The sequence below is a fragment of the Mirounga leonina genome, unplaced genomic scaffold (genome assembly GCF_011800145.1).
Source record: "Mirounga leonina isolate KUSES-001 unplaced genomic scaffold, KU_Mleo_1.0 Mir_175, whole genome shotgun sequence".
Lineage (NCBI taxonomy): Eukaryota > Metazoa > Chordata > Mammalia > Carnivora > Phocidae > Mirounga > Mirounga leonina.
In genome coordinates this window covers 24,218,315-24,238,177 of record NW_023270453.1, presented here as the reverse complement: position 1 = coordinate 24,238,177, position 19,863 = coordinate 24,218,315, and the positions used below count along the sequence as shown (strand labels likewise).

The 19,863-nt window shown below is 44.2% G+C and overlaps 1 protein-coding gene across 5 annotated transcripts in view; it reads left to right on the top strand.

Annotated features, from left to right (window-relative positions):
* The window catches only part of CREBBP (CREB binding protein), a 125,573-nt gene that overhangs the window by 64,815 nt on the left and 40,895 nt on the right, over positions 1–19,863 (top strand). For 4 of the 5 annotated variants that reach the window (XM_035022131.1, XM_035022130.1, XM_035022129.1 and 1 more), the window contains exons 4-7: positions 8,754–8,994; positions 10,317–10,430; positions 17,859–18,101; positions 19,556–19,658. In XM_035022131.1, coding sequence (XP_034878022.1) covers positions 8,754–8,994; positions 10,317–10,430; positions 17,859–18,101; positions 19,556–19,658 — 701 coding nt within the window. The remainder of the gene's footprint in view (positions 1–8,753; positions 8,995–10,316; positions 10,431–17,858; positions 18,102–19,555; positions 19,659–19,863) is intronic. The other variant, XM_035022133.1, reaches the window with a different exon arrangement.

Below are 19,863 nucleotides of genomic sequence, written 5' to 3'. Positions count from 1 at the left end.
AAAGACTGGAGTGGGGTGAGCAGGCTATAGGCCCTGCAGCTGCTGGGTCAGTGAGCTCTGTTCACCTGCTGTTACTCATGGCTCAGAATGTTCACATACAGGGTAGAATCGTGGTGGAGCCATTGTGACTCTTGCACCATGCTAACCTCGTGATTAGGAATTACCTGTGAGCTCATTTGAGTCCCAGAAATGGGTATTACGTATATTTTAAGGATAATATTTTGATGGATACCATTATATTGCCTTCGACAAAAAGCTATGTACCATGTGTCCAGTATTAAACAGTGCTCCCGTGGCTAGGGTTGTCACTCTGTCCTTTGATGGGAGAAAATGGTGTTTCATTATATTGATTTGCATTTCTTTGATTACTAATGAGAATTAAAGTACTTAGATTTGGAGACATGCTTTTTTTTTTTTTTTTTTTTTAAGATTTTATTTATTTATTTTAGAGTGAGAGCTCAAACGGGTAGGGGCAGAGGGAGAGAATCTTAAGCAGACTCCACATGGAGCCTGACGAGGGGCTTGATCCCAGGACATTGAGATCATGATCAAGAGTTGGATGCTTAACCGACTGAGCCACCCAGGCGCCCTTAAAGACATGCGTTTCTTTCCCGAGTGGCTTAGTTCCTGTCTTCTGCCAGTTTTTCTGTTAGATTCAAAGCAAGGTGCTTAGCCCTCAGTCAAGGTAGGCTGCAGGGAGCTTAAGGGTGCGGCTCAGCTGCTAGATCACCCACTCCACTAGCACCGCCAAGCATTGCCCTCTGAGTATGGGGCACCCCTCTGGGCCCCAGTTACTTTGTTGTGCCTCGGATTGGCCCCAAGTTAGTTCCTCCCTTGGTGATTGGGTATTAAATGAGCTGCTGCTTGTTGGGCACTGAACACAGCCTGCACAAAGAACTTGAGAAATACAGACTGGCCAGGAGGAGAAGAAATTACACCCACGTGATGTGATTATTTGCTTTGTCTTGTGTGTTTCAGATATCTTTTCCTAGTTTGCTGATTGCCTTTGCATTTGTTCCAGCAGTTTTGGTCATGGAGAAAATGTAACTTCTTCTGTCCTATGGCCTCTGGCACTTGCCCTTTCTAGACTGGTCTGCACTGCATCAGAATCACCTGTGTGCCTTTTTTCTTTTCAGGGTTTTGTTTTCTTCTCACTATGAAAGTACATACATGTTCATTTTGGAAGATTTGGGAAAAAGTTTAACACTTAAAACAATAAAGCACCCCCCTGTGGAACATTAACAAATAGAAATGCTCCTAGCTCTGTGTCAGCTCTGTGAATCCTAGTCTGGGAAGAGGGAATGGGGAATCAGTTTGAAGGGGTTTTACTGGGGATTGGTTAGGAACCACTGCTTTGGGTTTTATTTGTTTTTGTTTTTGTTGCTTTATGAAGGCCTTTACCACCTTTGCATTACAAAATATTCATCTTAACTACCTTCTGAGGCCTTTACAGTTTTAAGATGCACATTAATTCTTAAGTGTTTTCTATTGATTCCTCTGATTTCTTTTTTCTCCAAAGTAGAATGTTTTCTGGTTCTAAAAATGGTAGAAGCTTGTTGTAAAACATTCAGACAATACATGGTTATAAGCAGGATCTCACCCCTGCCTAGGGGTAGCTACCAGATCATTGTAACAAGGTTTTTTTTAAAGAACAGGTGCAGATATATAAAGTTAATAAGGAAAAACTGAATGATTTCATGGTATTATTTTTTAACTTCCTTTTTTAGCTTAACATGTTATTATAGACTGCTTTTGTGAAAGCATAAAGGTCTGCGTTGTTATTATTATTGTTACCCTCACGTAACAGTCATTTTATTACATCTCAGTTTTGGGGGCCAGACTTGGCTGGGCTGTTCTTTTCCACCTGGCTTTTTGACTAGGGTCACTTGAGGTCTGCCTTATTTTTCATGGCTGCATATTATTTCACTAGGTCTGTAGCCAAGAATTAGTCCACGTTTTGTAGGATTTAGGGGTATTCTGGTTTTCAGTAACTTAATAACTTAAGGTGTGATGCCTGTCTTTGCACGGACATTCTAGCACGCTAGCCCAGTCTCTTACTCCCTAATAATAAGTTGTAAGAAGTGGAGCTACTAGATGAAAAAAATGCACATTTTTCTTTTTGATACATGTGGCGTTCCAAAGTTAAACCAAATTGCATTATCAGCAGAGCACCTGAGAATTCTCTACACCCTCATCAATACCAGTTATTATATTATTTTGGTCAGATTGATAGATGGAAAATGCCTTTTTATTTTAACTTCTTTTTTCTTTTTTTTTTTTTGGTGGTTAGTGAGATAGATCTCTTAAAGAATTATTTATTTATTCATTTGAGAGAGAGAGAGACAGACAGAGCACAAGCAGGGGGAGAGGCAGAGGGAGAGGGAGAAGGAGGCTTCCCGCTGAGCCGGAAGCCTGATGTGGGGCTTGATCCCAGGACCTGGAGATCATGACCTGAGCCGAAAGCAGATGCCCAACCATCTGAGCCACGCAGGCGCCCCATGAGATAGAGCTTTTTTTTTTTTTAAGCCATTTTATTAAGATATAACGCATACCATACAATTCCTGCCTTTAAAGTACACGATTCAGTGGTTGTTTATATTGTGCAGCCATCACCACAATCAATTTTAAAGATTTATTTATTTATTTTAGAGAGAGAGAGCAACAGAGAGCACAAGTGGGAGAGACAGAGGGAGAGAGAATCCTCAAGCAGACTCTACACTGAGCAGAGCCCGATGAGGGGCTTGATCCCAGGACCCTGAGATCATGACCTGAGCCAAAACCAAGTCAGACTCAACTGACTGAGTCACCCAGGCGTCCCTCACTGCAGTCAATTTTAGAACAGTCTATTACCCTGGAAAGAAACCCTGTACCATTTGCAGTTATTCCCCATTTTCTGTGAACCCCCAGCCAGAAGCAACCAGTAATGTATTTTCTACCCCTGTGAAATGACCTCTTCTGGACATTTCAGAGAAATGGTATTTTACAGTGTGTGCTCTTTTGTGACATCTGTTTTAACTGAGCATAATGTTTTCAGAGTTCCTGATGCAGCATGTGTTCAGTGCTTCCTTTTCATGGCTGAATAGTAGTCCATTGTGGATGTATCATGTTCTGTTTTCCATTCATCCCTTAATAGGCATCTGGGTTATTTCCGCTTTTTGGCCATTATGAATAATGCTGCTACAGACATTTGTGTGAACATAGTTTTCACTTCTTTTGAGTAGATACTTAGGAGGGGAATTGCTGGGTCTTATGGTGACGTTCGGTTTAACCTTTTGGGGAGCGGCCAAACAGTTCTCCAAAGTGGCTGCTCCATTTGATGTTGGTGTAGCTTTCCACATGCTCGTCAACACATGCTGTGCCTGTTGTTGTTGTTAATTGTGGCCATCCTGGTGGGGGTGACGCAGCGTCTCATTGTGGTTCTCATTTGTGTTTCCCTGATGGCTAATGGTGTTAATCAGCTTTTCGTGTATTTATTGACCATTTGTGTGTCTTTTTGGGGGAAACATTCAGATATTTTGCCTATTTTTTATTTTTTAAAGGTTTTATTTATTTGACAGAGAAAGACACAGCAAGAGAGGCAACACAAGCAGGGGAAGTGGGAGAGGGAGAAGCAGGTTTCCTGCTGAACAGGGAGCCCAATGCGGGGCTCGATCCTAGGACCCTGGGATCATGACCTGAGGCAAAGGCAGAGACACTCAACGACTGAGCCACCCAGGTGCCTCTATTTTGCCCATTTTTTAATTAGGTATTTGTCTTTTTATCATTGAGTTGTTAAGAGTTCTTCGTATGTTTTAGATTCAAGTGCCTATCACATCTGTGATTTGCAAATATTTTCTCCCATTCTTTGGGTTGTCTGTAACTTTCTCAGTGGTGTCCTTTGAAGCAAACAGGTTTTAATTTTAATGAGGTCCAGCTTCTCTTTGTTGTTGCTGTTGTTCGTGCTTTTGGTGACATATCTAAGAACTCATTGCTTAGTCCAAGGTCATGAAAATTTACTCCTGTGATTTTTCTGAGAGTTCCACAGTTTCAGTGCCCACTGTTAGGTGCTGGGTTTGTTCTGAGTTACTGTTTGTGTATGGCGTGAGCAAGGGGTCCACATTCGTGCTTCTGCGGGTGAGTGCCCAGTCCTTCCCTCTTCACCACCAGTAGTTGGGAAGACTCTTCTTCCCTCTGTTGAGTGGTTCTGTCACTGAGGCATGGAACGTGTTTTATGTTTGTCATATCCTTGTATTTCCTTTTTTGAGGTGTCTGCACATTTCCCCCACATACTTTCTAGTGGAGTAGTGGTGGGTTTTGTTTTTTTGTTGTTTTCTTTTTCCTCGTAAGAGCTCTTTATATGATAATAAATGCCACAGCCTTCCTGGAAAACAGACATTTCAGGAGCTTAAAAAATGGTCCTATTGGGGTGCCTGGGTGGATCAGTCATTAAGCATCTGCCTTCAGCTCAGGTCATGATCTCAGGGTCCTGGGATCGAGCCCCATGTTGGGCGCCCTGCTCAGCGGGGTGTCTGCTTCTCCCTCTGCCGTTACCCCCACTCATGCGTGCTCTCTCTCTCTCTCTGAAATAAATAAAATCTTTTTAAAAAATGGTCCTTTGGGGGTGCCTGGGTGGCTCAGTCGTTGGGCGTCTGCCTTCGGCTCAGGTCATGATCTCAGGGTCCTGGGATCACTGTCTCTCTCTCTGTCAAATAAAGAATATCTTAAAAAAAAAGATTGGCCCTATATTTTTACTGTTTCTACTTCTCAAAAACAACCATTTTTTTCTCAGTCTTTTTATCTTTTATTTATTTATGTATTTATTTATTTTTAAAGATTTTATTTATCTATTTGACACAGAGAGAGAGACAGCGAGAGTGGGAACACAAGCAGGGGGAGTGGGAGAGGGAGAAACAGGCTTCCCTCTGAGCAGGGAGCCCGATGTGGGGCTCGAACCCAGGACCCTGGGATCATGACCTGAGCCGAAGGCAGACGCTTAACAACTGAGCCACTCAGGTGCCCCCAAAAATAAATAAAATCTTTAAAAAAATAAAGTCTTTATTTTTTAGTACTTTTATCAACTTTATGTTTATTCATTTTTTTTACTTTTTTATTGTTATGTTAATCACCATACATTACATCATTAGTTTTTTATGTTTATGCATTTTAATTCATCTGGAATTTATATTTAAGGTGACATAGGGATCATGTATTGCTGCTACCACCCTCCAATTTGAGCTACCACCTTATGACACACCAATTTCATATATACATGTGTCTTTTTCCAGACTTAAAAATAAAGAAATCTATAGCTTTATAGTTTTGGTATCTGTCAAAATAGGTTCCCCCTTTATTCTTATGTTTTTTAGAATTTTCTTGGCTATTGAATAAAATGTATACATTTCTTTTGGGCAAATTTACAACATGGCAGGGGTTTTTTTGTTTTGTTTTGTTTAAAGGGAGGTTCTTGTCTGAACATTTTTCCTCCATTCTCAGGCCTGCCTGGGCAGTGAAGCACTGAGCAGGGAAGTTGGTAGCATCTGAAGGGTGTTTCTTTCCTTTTTTTTTTTTTTTTCTTTAAGGTTTTACTTACTTGACAGACTCAGTGAGAGAGGGAACACAAGCAGGGGGAGTGGGAGAGGGAGAAGCAGGCTTCCCGTGAAGCAGGGAGCCCAATGCGGGGCTCGATCCCAGGACCCTGGGATCATGACCTGAGCCAAAGGCAGACGCTTAGCGACTGAACCACCCAGGCGCCCCTGAAGGGTGTTTCTGATGGATTTCAGGACACTTGAAGTTCATGTAACTCCTTCGTCTCATCAGATCTCAGTCTGAGAGTGGAGGCATTTGACTCTGCCCTGCATTTGTCAGCACCTTGCTAAGTGGACTAGCCCCATACAGGTCTACAGAGTCATCGGGAGGGCCAGACACAGGCACCGGAGGCGTGTCTTCTGTTCCATTTTGCCCGAGACTTATGTCTACGACATGTAGAGCTCATCAAGCATCTCCTGATAAACGTGTGCCGTAGACTTTCCAGCTGTGCTCTTTTGACATGTTGAGCTTCCAAAATGTGGTCAGTATAGTTGAAAAAATGCTATTAAGAACATCCCAAATGAGAATCAGTGTGTGAATTTTTAGTAACCTAAAAGCATTCTATTTATAATTTAATCGTAAGTTTAGGGTTTCACCTTACTTTTATATGGTTTATATTTTTGTATGTAGCATTTCTGTGTCTTAAGAAATAGGACAACTGGCGTGGTCTCTTCAATAAGTCAGCATCATGCAAAAATAAAGGGGGAGGAAGCACTAGATGAACCTTAAAAACAACCACCAAATGTGGGGCGTGGGCCTTAATTGGGTCCTGTTTCTGCAAACCAACTTTAAAAGACACTTTTTGGACAACTAGAGAAATTTGCATATAGACTAAGTATTAATGAATATTAAGGAATTGTTCACTTTGTTAGGTGTGGTAATGGTATCCTTTCCTGTTTCCTTTTCTGTATATTTGATATTTTTGTAAATGCAACAGAGAGAAGCCTGAGCAAGGGTCCTCTTCCATTTCTCCATTCCTATTGATTTCTTATTGGACTGTCTATTGGGAATAACCCGATCGAGGAGGAGACTTTGAATATTGGTAGTGAATGCTGCTGGGGGCATAGTCAAAGGCTGCTTGTGAAAGCTGTATTTTAAGTTGCAAGAAAAGGGGGGCGGGGAGTGTAGTTTATGTTCAGCAATGGGAGATTGGATAAATGAATGTATAGTCATATGCTCATTACAAATCATGCTGTCATATTATATAAAACAACTTAATGGGGGCGCCTGGGTGGCTCAGTCATTAAGCGTCTTCCTTCGGCTCAGGTCATGGTTGGGATTCAGCCCCACATCCGGTCCATGCTCTGCGGGAAGCCTGCTTCTCCCTCTCCCACTTCCCTGCTTGTGTTCCGTTTCTCACTGTGTCTCTCTCTGTCAAAAAAATAAATAAAATCTTAAGAAAAGAAAAAAAAAAGAAACAATAATCTGGGACAGAGCCTGGAGTTAAATACCAAGTCGTGTGTGTCTGTGAGTGAGTGAGTGATAGAAGACTATATTGATTATGGTTCATACATACGCATGTACAGAGAAGAGAAGACTGCAAGAAGTAAAACCTATCAGCACTTTAAGAGTGGACTCCTGGATGTTGGGATTTCAGGTGTTAATTATTTCCTTCATAGCTCTGTTGATTTTCAGATGTTCTGCAGCATGCATATAGTACTTTTACACTGGGGAAAATTAACATAAGGAAGGAGAGGTTCTCTTTTCCTTGGTGTTATGTGCTTCTCCAGTCAGCAGCTAGGACTTTGCTTTTGCTTTGGACCCTACTTAGGCTTCCAGGAGTTGTGCTCCTGAGGAAGCCTTGCAGCTTTTCTACATACTTATTTTCTGAGTTCTCATAAAGATAGAACCAAAACAAAACTCTGTAACTTTTTGAAAATGAGCTTTGATTTGTTTTTTTGTTGTTTTTTTTATAAAAAGGAGTTGGACTCCTTTTTTTTTTTTTTTTTTAAAGATTTTATTTATTTATTTGAGACAGAGAGAATGAGAGACAGAGAGCATGAGAGGGAGGAGGATCAGAGGGAGAAGTAGACTCCCTGCCGAGCAGGGAACCCGATGCGGGACTCGATCCCGGGACTCCAGGATCATGACCTGAGCCGAAGGCAGTCGCTTAACCAACTGAACCACCCAGGCGCCCCGAGCTTTGATTTGTTAAGAAATATTTGTATAGGTTTTTTTTTTTTCTCTCATAATTGCAGGTAGATAGTTTTGATACTTAATATGAAAAGTCAGAGAGGTGGTGTACTTTGGGGGAGGCAGTGAGTGCTGTGAGGTGGAGCTGGGAGCTATGGAGTCAGAGCCTGAGAGAAGGTTAGAAACCCCTGCACTGTGGACTGTTATCCTTGCACATCAGATGCCTCTCACTTTGTAAGTTTCTTTGGTAAGTTTTCTGAAGGATGTTGGCAGTCTGTAAAGAATAAGAAGACTCCACAGATCACCTTTCCCATTCTCTTTGCAGTTGGGAGGTGTGGTCGGCCTTGCTTGTTAGTTTGAAAGGATGAAAGCAATTAAACTCTATATCCGTACTTTAGCAGATCATCAACTACTTCTTGAAAAATTGTCAGATACCTGAGTTGAAATATGAATAGGCACAGCATTTCCTGAGCATTAACAGCTGTACGGAAGGGTTGTCTTAAGGGTGTGTGTCATATAATTCTTTGAGGAGAGGTCAGAAGTGAAGCAAGACCTGTCCTGGTCACAAGATAGTGAAATCCGCTCTGTGTGTGGCTCCAGGTTCTCTGATGCACTGGGTATTTGCAATGGGTTGTGATCGGTCAAGCCTCGACAGTCTTTTTAATTAGGTTGAACCATGAAATTGCCAGCGTGTGGCCATTGGGCCTAACGGAAACGAGTTTCGTATGGTTCAAGCTAAGACAGCCCACAGCCGCTCCTGCACTTATGTATATTGTAGAATAAGCTGGGTTTGGTTATGACAGAGAGTAAGCGTCATTTTCTTGCTCCGAGATCCTCACACACGAGTGAATTTTAACCAGCCTTCTGAGTTGGTTTATTTCTGTGCTTCTGGATCTTCCTTAAAATTGCTGTTGAATTAAAGAGAACCACACCAGCTGCCTTCTCTCTGTGGCCAATATTGCCCATCAGCTTTAACGTTAACCTGAAAAATAATGAATGTGAATTGGACCTCTGAAAGCTTATTAAAATATTTTTATTAATTTGTTTTATTTTAGTCTCAGATGCAAACTTCAGTGGGAATTGTCCCCACACAGGCGATCGCAGCGGGCCCCACTGCAGATCCTGAGAAACGCAAACTGATACAGCAGCAGCTGGTTCTACTGCTTCATGCTCATAAGTGTCAGAGACGAGAACAAGCGAACGGAGAGGTTCGGGCCTGCTCTCTCCCACACTGTCGAACCATGAAAAATGTTTTGAATCACATGACACATTGTCAGGCTGGGAAAGCCTGTCAAGGTAAGTGCCGTTTTCTGAAATCCTGGTGGCCTGGCTTAGGATGAAATGTGTCCGGCATTCTTCGGGAGCTCTCTTGTTAGTAAGGTTCCTGCAGCCTCCGCCTCCACACACCAACCAGGCACAGGCCACTGGCACGCTTACCTGCTCAGGAGAACGGTGGTTTGGTTTCTTAATACTCTGTGAGCTTCTGCTGGATGAGGCTGTGCCCTGCCTTTGTTCTCTTCCGCTTTCCTCTGTCACGGAAGACATTTGTCACTTCTTGAGCACTGTCTTTATCATAAATGTCTAGAGCACGGTTTTGTTTTGGGTAGGATGGCACAGGCGCGTGTGCGCGCAGCCCTCCCTGAACCTAGAGCATCTGTCTTGCAGCTGTTTCCTGTGTTCTGACTGCCGGGGGCCCCTGCCTTGCTCCTCCACCCTTTCATCTTGAGGCCGTTCAGGATACCAGCGACGTTGTCCTGGGCCACGATCCGTGACACGGGGAGCCGTGTGCACCGTATCATCCCTGTCACCTCCTTCCTTCTCCTTGAGAAGGGGGTGAATCCTTTCCCCTCTTCTCTGGCAGACACCTCAGGTCTACAGAAGAAAGAGTTTCTTACTAACAACTATACTTTGATCTTTATCCTCCTCCTTTCTCTTCTTACTTGTGCTCCTAGACCTTGGGGAGAATCTCTCCCTGACCTCCCTCTCTCTCCCTTTGTGACATTTGTGAGTCCCCAGCATAACCGTGATCCTGATGGAGAAGCAGAAGAGGGTCATGCTAGACCTTTAGAAAGAAATCACAGTGCCTCGGTATGGAGTGAAAATGAAGATTCAGAGTAACCGCTAGGTTCAGTCACCCTCTCACGTACTTAGAAAAGTGCCCGGCGTCCCCTTTAGAATCTCCCCAGACTTCTCATTTGCTTCTCTGTATGTATTTCTTGAACTATGGTGTTGAGATGGTTTCATCCTTCAACATAATGTAGAATTTTTATTTTCAATAGTGACATGACATAATTATTATTTGTCCTAAGTTTCATTCCAGTTGTTCAGTATTTCAAGTCAGATAGTTTTTGTTATGTTTTGTTTTTGTTTTGTGGGCCGAACCTTAATCACCATCATCCATGACATTGCTTCTGTGGGAAATTTGTGTTTAGAATTCTCAACAGTCGACTTACAAACATTTTGGAAAACATGCTGTTTGTAAGTTGAGGACTGCCTGTACTGTGTATGGTTACACGTGTTACCATTTTCTTATGGAATCTGGCATTATAATTTAGGTGTAATTGAAAGTGTGACGATCTGGATAGAAAAATAACATCTCGTTGTTTTTCTGGTCATAGTTGCCCATTGTGCATCTTCACGACAAATCATCTCTCATTGGAAGAACTGCACACGACATGACTGTCCTGTTTGCCTCCCTTTGAAAAATGCCAGTGACAAGCGAAACCAACAAAGTAAGTGAGCATTGGGGGTAGAGAAGCTCGGAGGTGAGAACAGCTACTTGGAAAGAGAGTGCGGGAGAGGAGGTAGGAAGCAGGGCAGCGATCTCGAGCCCAGAGGCTAGCGGTGAGCAGAGACACGGAGATGGAGCTGCACTGAGACACCAGGGGGAAGCTGAGCTTAGCAAGAGATGGATTCTCAGTGTGCACAGGACCACTTTGGGATCCGTCCCCACCCCTGCACATACACACACCAGAATTGGCAGCAGCGGAGCAGAGCAAAGGAGGAGGGTCGCTGTGACTGCAGAGCGGACGTGACGAGGCTTCTTTGTCTTGACAGACACTCAGTATCTGAGGATTGAATGTCACGTCACTATAATGGCAGTGACTTCCAAGGGGGCGGGGAAGTAGAGGGGACACTTACTTTGGAATTGAAACACCTTATCCTAAAGTAAGTTTGGCAAGGGCTGTGCTATGGAAGTGTCAGGCAGGCAGGGTCAGTATAAAATGCCACATGTAGACACTTGGGAGGTTTGCCCTCCTCCATGCAGAGGCGGTTCCCAGACCTGTTTGTGTAACTAACGATTTATTCAGCACAGATTGAGAGTGTTTGCCCGAGGACTGGCCGCATCCTGACCATTCCCATCGTTTTGTTGTCTTTCAAGCCATCTGTGTAGCCCTTAGCTGGTCAGCGGAGCCAAGGCCCCTGCTCAGGAGGTCTGAGTGTGGCTCCCTGAAGGATCCCTGCCCTCGTGGGCATCAGAGCAGTGAAAGGATGAGCATCTCTTCCAGTTTTAAGTCCTTTCCTGTCACTTCAGGGGTAAAACTGTGGTCTTGGTGTGTGTCCCTCAGTTGGGACAGATAGGACGTGCCCTCCGGTGTCGTGTGACCCCTCTGGCTGGAGCTGCTCCCTGCGACCTCCAGCACCACACAGTCTTGCTCATCTTCCTCCATCTTGTCTGGGCCATCTTGTTTGTGGTTGCGTATTCATTGCTCTCATCCTTCTTGATCATCTGCCTCGAGACCCCACGGCTGTCTGGAGGGCCTGTGCAGCTGTCTCTGTGTTCGTTTCCTTGGGGCCCGGGGCACGGCGGAAAGCACGCTGTTCCTGAGAGTGCTGGCGTGCTGCACCAGTGACTCCGGGGGTGTCCCTCCCAAGTGGGCAGCCGCTTATGGGTCCGTCGTCGTCCCTCCCTGCAGAAGGACTCACACTGCGTTTCCTTTGAAAAGGCACTTTCCTAAATCAGTTTAATTTTTCTTTGACCACAATTGGAATTAATACATTTTTCCAGGACCTCTCTTACATGAAGTGAAGTTCTAGGAATCTAGGTCTTTCAGAACCATGTATTTGGGAGAGTAGTTCTGTTGGTATAAGCCTGTTTTTCCTCACAGTTAGTGTGAAACTATTTTTTTTAAACTAGTATATTGTGGTGGTTACATTTTCTTGTGTTTTAGGACGTGTTTCAGTAACAGGCTTTTTAAGTGCCAAAATATTCATTCCATGAATAATAAGTTAGGATTATATTCTGAACTTCTCATTTGGGGGTGTGGCTTTTCTGGGACCTTTTGTTTTTAGTATGTGTTGCCATGACAGTGTTAAACTTTGGTGATTTCTCTTTTTAAGAAACACTTATGTGGTTTTTGTTTTAAAAAAGAAAAGAAATATATGTGGGTTTTTGTTTTTTTTTTTTTCCTCAACATCCTTATAACTGCCTGAATGTTGTGACAGTTGATCCAGTGCGTGCTCTGAAGTGGTAAACCACAGTGTTTCCACTAGTCATAATGTAAGGTGTCACCAGGGTGATTTTATAACGTCAAGTCACCGGGAATATTTAGATTAACTTTATACCAGGTTCTGGTAACTTTTTTGTAAAAGAAATGAAAGCACTTATGTAAGAAATGGTTAAATACTCTTCAAATTAGGTTTCAGCCCTGAGTGTGCTCTTCTGGCTCTCTCTCGCTCTGTGGCTTTCTGAGGGCAGGAGGTTGATGTGGTGAGTGAGAACATTCCAGCAGTGTGCTTCTATAAGCGTCTGCTCTTCCTCTTCTCCTGAAGCAGACTGTGATGGTGGTGTGTGCCCACGGGGGTTCGGCAGCAGGGAGAAAGTGTGGGTCCAGCCCTCCGACAGCTTCAAGTCAGGGGCCAGAGTCAGAAGATGTACACAGCAGCGAGGTGACAGTCGTGCCACAGGAAGGAACGAGCTGGAGGCGAGTCCTGGGGGAGGACCCGGAAGACCCGTGTGTGCTGGAGGCTGGGGCTTGATGGAACCCCATTCCAGTACAGTAATGGTGGAAGGACACCACACAGTACAGTGTCTGCACAACCAGCATGGAGTCAAGTTCCTGTGCAAGCGAGGGGATTCGGGGAGGGAGGGAGTGTTTGTGGCGAGAGGTTGGGGCCCCTGGGGTTGCCAGGAGATTCCCGGTGCCTGCCAAGGCTGTGCTTTTCTGGCAGGTTTCCTGCAAGTGCTCACACCCTCCATGGCCTCACTTCCTCCATGGGTGTCTCTGCTGAGAGACCCTACTGGCATCATCCGTGGAACTAAGCCACTCCGTTGGTTACCTTTCTGGCCTGTGTTGAGATTTTGTTCAATGTTTCTTTGTTTTCTTGAGATTGTGTTATCACTGATCTTGAGCTATCCCTCCCTTAGAGAGATAATCAGATTTTATTGAATAGTTAGGACTTTTCAAGGTATACACTTAATGTCAGTTCTGGCATCTGACTTCCAGAAAATTCCAGTGTGCAGGGCTGTGTGGACACAAGACCTAATTCCCTATGTGAACCCCTGTTGCCTCATCAATGGGGTTCTTGCTACCAGGCTACCCAGGCAGAAATGCAGAAAGTCAAGCCCCATCTCAGAAGTCCTAGGTGATCAGTATGCACAGTAACAGCTGAGATGCATAGCCCTAGAGAATGCCTTGAAGGGCTGTGTGTTTGTCCCAAGCTCTTGAGACGTTTTGAGTCACTCTGGGGAAATCATGGGTTTCCCAGCTCAGAATCCCACAAGAACGGTCAAAATCAGTGCCGCGGGATCAGCCTCCTCCTGAGACCAAACGCAGTCAGTGCCCACAGCCGTCTTAGATGCGGGCTGAGCCCCGCAGCATGACGATGGGGAGTGTCTGAGTCAGTAGTCCTCTGGTCCGGCACTTGAATACCTCCATGGGCTTGACCCTTACTACCTGGTCTGGCTGTCCCAATTTTAAGCACCTGTGATTGTGAAGTGCCTTCCTTCATGACGTGAGTCCAGATCTACCTCCTTAGAGCTTCTGCTCATGGAGCAGCCTGCTCCGGTGCTCAGTAAGGGTTTGTTGAACAGGTCCTTGTTCCACCTGAGAGCCCTTCAGAGACTCTCAGATGCCTCTTCTGATGGCCTGTGCCTGGGATGCGGAGCAGAGGTTGCAGTGGAACTTGAATGGCTGTAGGGGTAGAGCGCTGTAGGCTTGTCTGCCCCTAATTTAAGTATCCAGCAGTCAGTGGTGATGTATTTCATCAACGTAGCTTTTGCCTTCTCTTCTGGGTCCCACAGTGTTGCCCCTCCTGAGTCGTTTGGCTTCTGAAGAAAACCTGTTGCACGCTTATGTGTTCTTGCTCAGTGGTGGCTGTGCTGGAGGTCCAGCCCTGGGGCTTAGGTGTTCTTTCTTGTCTGCCCTGCACCGTGTGCAGGAAGATGCTGGAGGGGCACCAGGTCCCCTCCGTTGGTAGAACATGTGACTCTTGAAATTGGGTTTGTGAGTTCGAGCCCCATGTTGGGTGTAGAGATGGCTTGTAAAAAAAAAAAAAAAAACCAAAGAGGATGCTGGAAAGGAAGGCCATCATGGTGCACACAGCACCTGGGAGGCACAGAGGTGTGGGGGCCACTCTGCAGAGACGTCTGCAGGTCTGAGTTAATTCCAGCATGACTTTTTTCAGTAGAAATCGGTGACTACTTAGTAGCTGCTTTGCCTGCTTTGTGGTAAATCTCCCACTGCGCTGACAAAGCTTTGAAATTTAGTTTGTCCATTTTCATTGGATTTTCATCTCGAGTCCAATTTTACTGAGAACGTCTGGAGACTTGAATTTTCACAATGTGCTCTGGACGCAGGACCTGTTAGTGGAGCAGTCTCCATTCTCTCAGTGGAAGGACATGAAAAGTGGCAGGTGGGTCCTGAAAAGAGCCCACTAGAAAACTTGGCCTTTTATTTCCTAGGTCACAGGCTCCCGATTTAGCTGCAGCAGGGGGGTGGTGAGGTGGTGGAGACGTTGGGGTATCTTGAAGATGTGCTGCTGGTGGGAATGCCACTGACCCGGAGGGAGGAGAGCCACACTGATGGATTGAGACACTGTGTGAGGGGACAGAGACTGGGTACGAAATAGAGCATTAAGCTCTAAGAAAGGAAAGAAGATGTAAAACTGGGAAAAAGAACAAGAGGTTTTGACATTTAAAGAGGTAAATGTCGATAATGTTTAAAACTGAGGAATGCAGAAGGCGTTGTTCTCAGTGATGCCAGATAAATGAGTGTTGCTGCCTTTAGCACTCCTTGATTTTGTTCAACCCCAAGGCCTGCGGTGCTGCATGCCGGGAGGGCCCTGGGAAGGCCAGTCGCTCTGCCACCTGCCACAGCTCCCTGAACTCCGCAGGGGCTTTCCGGGGCTGTGTACTCGGCACCGTGCTCGGCCTGCAGACTGGAGCCCCTTGCTGGTCCTGCCTTCAGGGAGTATACAGGGATGATGGGATGAGCATGGTTTTCTTCTTCCAGGGTCTGGAGCTGCTGTGACTTAGGGGATTATTAGGTTAATGCGTTCTGTCTCCCAGCTGCCCCTGTGCCCCGAGTGCAGACTTTGTGCTCGCATTCTGGAACCTCTCGGAGTGCCCCACAGAGTCCGCATGCACTCCACCTGTGGACTGAGTGAGTGAGCGTGTGAGGTGGAAAAGGCCCAGAGAGAAGCAGAGGCCCAGTAGGCGTTGTAGGAATGGCAGGAGGCCTTATTGCCACCCAGGAGATGAGGAAAACTTGTAGGAGACATGTAGTGTCTTGGGCCCGCAGAACAGAGTTTAAACAGAGTTTCCTTTTACCTAATGACTCCTCTTTCAACCAGTCATCACTCCTATAGTAAACGTCTGCATTCCCTTACCCTGAGGTATTTGTGTCACCCAAAACTAGCATTTGTCATTTGGACTCAATTGGACCACGCTTAAATGTCAGAGACCTTTTTTACTTTTTTGTGCTTTGTTTTCTGTGCCTCTGAATTGTTAGGATTGTCAAATACCAAATGCTTACTTGTCTCCTGGTGGATAATGTGTTGTTTTGTTATTTTAATTAAAAAACACCATAATGTTTATATGTAGGAATTAAATGCTTTTAACACAAATACAAATACAGTGACTGTGTCAGCAGCTTCCATGGAGGCTCTGGCTTCCCCATAAATGGCCTTTGGCTTGGGAGTGGCATTCACCCTAAGGTGGGGCATTTTGATGGAAAGGATGGCATTTGGGGCTGGGTGGATGAAAGTGGAATATAGTAGGAAAAGTTGTTATTTCTTCACCCTGAAACAGAAGGCTACCTAGACACCTTCTTTCTTTAAATTCCTCTCCACAATTCATCACTGTGTGTAGCAAATGTAGTCTGGGTCTGTTCTTTCTTAAACTCCAGTAGGTGATAGAAAAATAAACCATCCTACCATTATTGCTTTCTTTTTAACATCAGAGTGTTGTGTTTTGTTTTGTTTTTTAAGTAGGCTCCATGCCCAGTGTGGAGCCCAGTGCAGGCCTTGAACTCACGACCCTGAGATCAAGACCTGAGCTGAGATTCAAATTCTGACGCTCAGCCAACTGAGCAACCAGGCGCCCCTAACATCAGAGTTCTTTTAGAAAATCTGGCCTGTCAGTTTTAGGAATATGGTGGGCACATGTTGAAAGTTTAGGTTGGGGAGGGGGGAGTATTAACTATTAGAGAAAATACTTTTAAAGATATCATACATGATTTAAGCTACACGCTTGTCATAAAGGGTAGCTTGGGAATTGCTTTTCATTTATAATAATGAGGTGCTTGGTGTGTGTAATTGTGTCTAATGAGCGTTAATGAGTTTGAGATCTGAATATCCTTATTAGAAAAGTTAATAGTATGGAATGTGTAATTACCAAGATTTTTTTTTTTTTACACCTTCAGCTTTAATTAAAATACTCTAAGTATGTGAGTTGTTTATGTTATAGTTGCATGGTTGAATGTGAGAATATTATCGTTACACGTAATTGTCGGAATATGAAAGGAAAGCTTTGTGATAGTGCTTAATGTGTCAAAGATCATATGTTATAGTATCAGTTTTATAAGCTACTGTTCATAACATGACTCTAAAATTTGGGGAAGTTGGAAAGAAGGGAAATCTTAAGAATAAGAATAAATAGTAGGACATAAAGCTTTTGCCTTATGGTACATGCTCACCAAATGAGGACATTCGGATGGTTGGACAGAGGGATGGATTGAACTTGAAGTGACCAAGGAGATGCAGATTTGGGGTCATCTCTGTTAAGTTTGAAGTCCTTGGGAATGGGGTTCTTTATGTTGCTCCAGATTTTCCTTCGGTATTTTGGGATTGGCCCCGGTAGATGGTGGAGTACCAGGAGGGAGTGCCCTGCAAGCCATCAGTAGGCCGGGTAGTGGGCATGGATGGCTTCGTGAGGCTGTGCCAGTTCCTGAATCTCAGTGGTACTGAGGTGACGCCTGGATAAATGAAAATCCATGCAGAATCTCCAAGCCTCGTTCCATCCATTAATTTTAGCTAGATCAGTCAGTCAGGTACAGTATTTCTTGAGCAGCTTTAGATAGCCAGACGGCTTGGCATGGGGCCTTCCTGCATAGGAAACTGTAGGAAAGAAAGGTTTGGTGTTAATGCCATTGTACATATTAAGTTTTGAGGAATTGAAATTTTGTCGTTAGAAAGATTAAAGTCCTAGACTTATTAATTAATAAGTAACAAAACTGACCAACTAGGTGTCACCTCTGCCCCTTCTTTAATCCTCTGTACCTGTGCAGGTGAGCAGTGAAGGACCCCAGGGAAAGTGGCAGCCAAAGGGGGGCCCCTTTAGTTCATGTCAGTGATGGCAGTTGCTCCCCCAAATCAGAACACTTTCTGTTGTCACGTATGTGCCACTCCCCTGAAACAGAGTTGAGTCTCTAGATTTCATACATAATTTTCATTAAGTGAGCTCTGATTTTGTGATCTGTTGGTTGTAAGATGAAATTTCCTTCAGGTTTTTGCTCCTCAAGCGCTGCTGTGCAGAATAGGTGACTAGCTCAGGCCCCTTTTCTCTGTGCAGCTCTGTTCTCAGTAGCCTTGTTCTGTTGCCTTATGACATACGTAGATAGTTTGCTGATGAAATTGTACTGGCTTCTCAGTAGCTTGTCAATCATTTGTGGGCTTCTCCCTTTTACTTAACTTTCTCGTTTGTCTGTTTGTTGTTTTAGCCATCCTGGGGTCTCCAGCTAGTGGGATTCAGAACACAATTGGTTCTGTTGGCACAGGCCAGCAGAATGCCGCGTCTTTAAGTAACCCAAATCCCATAGACCCCAGCTCCATGCAGCGTGCGTATGCTGCTCTTGGACTCCCCTACCTGAACCAGCCCCAGACGCAGCTGCAGCCTCAGGTTCCCGGCCAGCAACCAGCACAGCCTCAGACTCACCAGCAGATGAGGACTCTCAACCCCCTGGGTAGGTGAAGGAACACTTGAGAACTTGTTTGTCTAATGCAGCAGTGGGAATGACAAGTCTTTCTGGAACCCAGGGCGGTTTGCCATTACTGTTTTTACTTTAAATTCAAATTAATATATGTATAAATTATGATGAAGATAACTTTTAAGTGCTTGAAGTAAAGAACTTCCAGGAAAAGGCTACCGTGTCCGTTCAAGGAAGATGTTACAGGTTTGAGAAGAGAAGCATTTATAAAGGAACCAACATGAGATCGCTATGCCGCTCCTGTCTGGACAATTTTCAGAAGGGGCATTTCACATGACTCAGAATGTGGAATCTCACAAGTTAGAATTATGACTGTCCCACTTGTAGACCACTGCTCTGCTGGAGAACTCGTAGGTGGCCCGCCAGTTCCTGGCATGTCTTGGCCACGGGCTAAGCCACAGCTGGAGGTGAGCAGCCCAGACAGGAGCGGCCTAGCAAGGAGTCTCCGCACATGCCTCCTGCCTCAGCCTTGTCCCAGGCACGGGGCTTCCTGCTCTCATCTGAGCTTGTCATTAGCCAGGGTTTGCTCATTCGCTCACACATCTCCATAGTTTCTGCCATCTCTGCATATTGTGTTTTTAACGTTTTTCTTTTAAATTGACACAGTGCTCTTAAAGTGAGCCAAGCAGGCAGTCAAGTGAAGTCAAGGTGGTTGTGCTAGTTTGGTTGTTTTCCTAATAAAGTACGTATTTTAACCTTAAAAATGACCCTTTTAAGATTGACGAATTAAGAACATCTCATTCATTGCTTTTTGGACAAAACCGCCCTAATGTGTACCTAACTTCTAGTGGCCTTGCAACTGGGTTGGAGTCCTCAGACCTGAGTTGTAAGGTGGACTCTTACTCCTGTTTGAGGGTATAATTTGGGACAGGACTGTTAACCTCTCTGAGTCTCAGCTTTTTCTTACTTTAAAATGAATACTCTGCCCCTGAAACAAATAATACATAATATGTTAATTTAAAATTTTTTTTAAAAAAATTAAAAAATAAAATGAATACACAGATGTTTTCACTTGCAAGTAATTTCTATGATTTTATTTTCTGATATGAAAAGAAAAGGTGAACACAAATCTTTGTGACAGGTCAGTTTAGTTGTTTAGGGCATGATATTAATGAAGCCAGAATAAAAGTCTGAAGCTTACAAGTAGATCATTTGTCCTTTTTTGCACAGCCACAGTGTCCACTTACGATACCAGATAGCCTCCACAGAAATGCTTGATTTTGGTTACAAAATGCAGTGAGAAGGAGTCTTACAACTGAATTTGTACAAGTTGATTACAATTATTGAAAATACAGCTTGCAGAGTTCCTGCCATGGTGGCTGTTATTATAACTCCTAAGAATCACTTATGTGGTGACTTGTTTACGTTATCAGTACTTTGAAGTGTATATTATAATTTAGGACTTGGTTGATTTCTTTCTATCTTTAAAGGAAATAACCCAATGAACATTCCAGCAGGAGGAATAACAACAGATCAGCAGCCACCAAACTTGATTTCAGAATCAGCTCTTCCAACTTCCCTTGGGGCCACAAAGTAAGACCCGTGTTTGAATCAGCTCCTATCTGAGTGATGGTCGCACATGAAAGTGGGTTGGGAATCACGAAACTGTGATAGTTTCTTAAATGTGTGACAGCGAAGATGGTATGGAGGGGGGTGCTTTTTTAAAATTATTATTATTATTATTATTATTATTATTAACTATAGAGCAGATAATAAATTAAACACAGTTTTGATTTTG